This window comes from Plasmopara halstedii (genome assembly GCF_900000015.1).
Source record: "Plasmopara halstedii genome assembly, contig: Scaffold_525, whole genome shotgun sequence".
Taxonomy (NCBI): Eukaryota; Oomycota; class Peronosporomycetes; order Peronosporales; family Peronosporaceae; genus Plasmopara; species Plasmopara halstedii.
Window position 1 is genome coordinate 1,541,791 of NW_020187445.1, and position 3,652 is coordinate 1,545,442.

At 46.4% G+C, this 3,652-nt stretch overlaps 1 protein-coding gene across 1 annotated transcript in view; it reads left to right on the top strand.

The window, feature by feature from the left end:
• PHALS_10927 (uncharacterized protein) overlaps window positions 1-1,194 on the top strand; it is a gene marked incomplete at both ends in the record, with an annotated part of 1,738 nt that extends 544 nt beyond the window's left edge. Inside the window, 2 exons of the mRNA XM_024726434.1 lie at window positions 11-70; window positions 140-1,194. Of these exons, the coding sequence (XP_024577112.1) occupies window positions 11-70; window positions 140-1,194 (1,115 nt within the window). The remainder of the gene's footprint in view (window positions 1-10; window positions 71-139) is intronic.
• Window positions 1,195-3,652: the final 2,458 nt, after the last annotated feature.

The following is a 3,652-nucleotide window of genomic DNA, read 5'->3' on the forward strand; positions in this document are numbered from 1 at the left end:
GGTGTTGCAGGAATCGCTGATGTTGTTGGTGTGGACGTTGATATATCTTCTGGTAGCCTTGCTGACACAGGTGGACTGATTGAAGGCAGCGCAGTGTTTGATAGTTGAGTTGATTCTGACGAACTTTCTGGTACAACAGTGCTTGTTGTATCGGCAAGGATAGGTACTGGAAGATCAGAATCAGGACTCCCGTTCGCCGGCGCGGACGGCGGTGTTATCATTGTATCACCAGTTAGTGGGATATCGGTGGCAGAAGCGATGAAAAAAGGTGGTCTAGTCTCTTCGGTGAAGGCGGAAGGTGTCAAAATTGCAGGTAGCATCGTCATATCATCAATTGGATGTTCTGTCGCCGGAGCTGAAGTTACTGGCATCCCGGTGAGTGGTGCAGTCGTCACTGGCGTCCCGGTGAGTGGTGCAGTCGTCACTGGCGTCCCGCTGAGTGGTGCAGTCGTCACTGGCGTGTCAATCACCGCTGCGCCAATCCCTGTTGCAGAGCCGGATGGAGCTGGGCTATCGGCGAGGATAGGGATGTTGTCAGGAAGGTCTGGTGGTGCTGATGCTGGCGCCAGTGTCATAGTGTTTGGTGCATTTGTCGCTGGCGCGTCTCTCGCGGGTGCAATCGTTTCGGCAAGTGCATTGGTCACAGGTGCATTTGTAGTCGTTATCGGTGAGGTTGTTGGAACTGGATCGTCAGCTTGGATCAAAATGTTACTATCAGGGTCTTCTATCGCTGAGCTTGTTGGCGCTCTCGATGTTGGTGCATTCGTTACCGAGACTTCCGATAGCGGTGCTGAGGTAGCTGAAGCTGAAGGACTGAGAAGAATCGGACTGTCATTAGGTGGGACTTCTGTCTCTGGTCCCAGCGTCATTGTAATTGGTGAACTAGTTTGCGGTGCTATCGAGTCTGGAGCAATCGTCACGGGTGCACTGGTTGCCAATACATTAGAGGGTACGGCTGAAAAATCAGATATTGGTATGTCGTTGAAGAGATTTTCTGTCGCTGAAGGTGGAGATGTTGCACCTTGTTCAGTGAACATCGTTGGCGCTGGTGCTATAGTTGACATTGGCGGCTTATACGTCAAAGCGCAATCTCCTGCACTCTCTGTACAGCAAACAATATTCTGCTGGTTCCACGCCGACCAGTCCTCTGTACATTTGGACATACTCCAGCAATACGGCCCTCCCGTTCCCTGATTGGATTGTGCACAACACCAACTACTTCTATCACTCGTGTAGTCGCAATCAAAGAACGCTTGCTGAGTAGAAAAGCTTGGAACAGCGATGTTTGATGGCATCTCAAACTGCAGACGTCGATCATTGCTACTCAAAGAGCTCTGACGGGCAACTATATGAGGCACCTGGGAACGAAATGAGTGATTTTGACGACGGTCGCTTTCAAGTTTCGCATTAACAATTTCTTCACACACGCGGTCATCATTTTCTTCATTCAAACGGCACTGATAGCCTCGAAATTTCCACCTAACAACATTCCCGGCAGCTTTATATTGTGGTAGACGCTTCAAAGAGAAGTAAACGTTTACCCATGGCAGATCTCGAATGTACAAGTCGTCGGCGATTTGTTCATACATGCCATTATGTACTTGACCTGGAACGTCCAAGTAGATATCAACAGCAACCAAGTTAAGCTCATCTTCGCTGACAATATCTTTTGCAGAGAGGTTATGAATAGCATTCTGGACTGTTCTCGCGACAGCATATTGCACTACAATCGCCGTCTTAGTGAACCATATCCACCGCATATTTTAAAATACCTCAATCAAACAGTATGCTACACTTGAAAAAAATACAGCTTTCGTCACGCTGATGCCAATACTATTTTCTCTTGTTTCACTACCTGAACATTTGCGCCGCTTTGGGAAATCAAATGTAGAAAATGGAAGATTTCGCAGTTGGATGGAGGGTTCGTGCGTCAAATATTTGTTACTTCTCAACGGCGGTTTCAAGTCATCTCGAAAAGCGTATTAGTATAGCAGCACTGAACCACGACACTTCTTCTGTTGACACATTAGAGAGACAACAGTTCTATGTGTACGTAACCCATAATACGGCACTCTTCAACGGAATTGCTGTACACTTTGCAAAAAAGGAAAGTTTTGACTCCAACAGTCTGCGTAACAAAAATACAGATGTTGGAGCCTCTAGTCTCTGCTATGTTATGAGTGCGCATGATTTTAATTTCTTTTAATTAGGCTAATGCTGACAGTATAAGTTTTACTATCTCATAAGAGAAAGCTGTCATTTTGTGCAACGGGGTTGCCGTGCACAAGGTTTGACTCTATGCACAGAGGCTGCGTTCCTACCAGGAGCGGAACACAGAGTCTCAAAGTAACCAATTCTGTTTGTTTGCAACAGGATATATACGAGGATTAATATAATTTGAAGTCTTACTAATATATGTGTCTATGATATGTAATTTACTTTATTTTCTGATGTGCCCTCTTTTCATCATTTCCATGAAGCCCAATATTTCAAAAATTATGAATAATCAGAATTACACCAAATGTAATGTGAAATTTGTATACGTGTACGGTACTGCAATGCACCAAATGTGTAAGGAATAATTACAGAATTACCCCGACTAAAACGCGGACCACAATTATTTTGAGGTGATCGTTCCTCAAACAGCCACTACTATCTGCCCTATTCTATTAAGTATTCCTACACGAGAAGTTCTGCAGCGGGGCTCCCGTAGCTCTTTTGCTAAGACTTAGTTTATTTTGCGGCAAATCCACCGGTATCTAAAATCTTAATCTTAGGTTTTCCTAATGAAAGAGTAGATGCAGCGGGGCTGCCGTAGCTTAGCGCTCGAGGAAGCGTAATTTAATTCACCGACCTTTCGATCTTTACAAGAACCAATACGAGTGTAGCGGATCGCAATCCGCTACCTCCAAGAGTGGTTAGTACCTTAACCCAGGCTAATAGACTTCCGGTTCAAGTTCAGACCTGAGTTTTATTTATTTATCTGCGGCAAAGCCGCCTGATTTTAATTTTTTAGATTTTCCCATATATATAGTAAAGTATAAATACATGCATAATTACTGGCTACCTAGCCACATACCGTATTCTCGTTTGGGTGCAGTCACACCATGCCCATCTCGTGTGACACACCCCTTTTACCAGAGTACGTGTAACCCCGTTACACTCTCCCTAGTTAAGATTTACAGTTCCAATCGATTATTGCCTCAACGAGGCGTGTCCGCTAGACGCTGCAACTTAATTCATTGGAAAACGATTTCCGTGCTCAATGAGCCCTGTGTCAACGACACTGAAGTCACCAAGTCTCGCTGGTTCTGACAGCGAACACGGGCAGAGCCCAACTTCGTCTTCCGCACGCGGTGCAATGTCGGACAGTGCGTCCGCGGCACCGGGGGATGTACATCCTAGGCTTGATGAGCAATGACGAGTGACCTCGTTGAGACTGTAGAGGTGGTCGACTATGAGTCTGACACACCTATTTTCGCATGGGATGACGAAAAAGGCGAGCTGCACCAGCAGCGTGATACGAGCCCTGCTCGAGCCTTGCGGACCCCATGTCCGTTCCCTGACTCCTCCTCAACTGAGGGACGTGGTGTAATCACCAATGACCTCGACGGGGAACAGATGCGGCAGCTTGAAGCTGCCCATAAGGCGG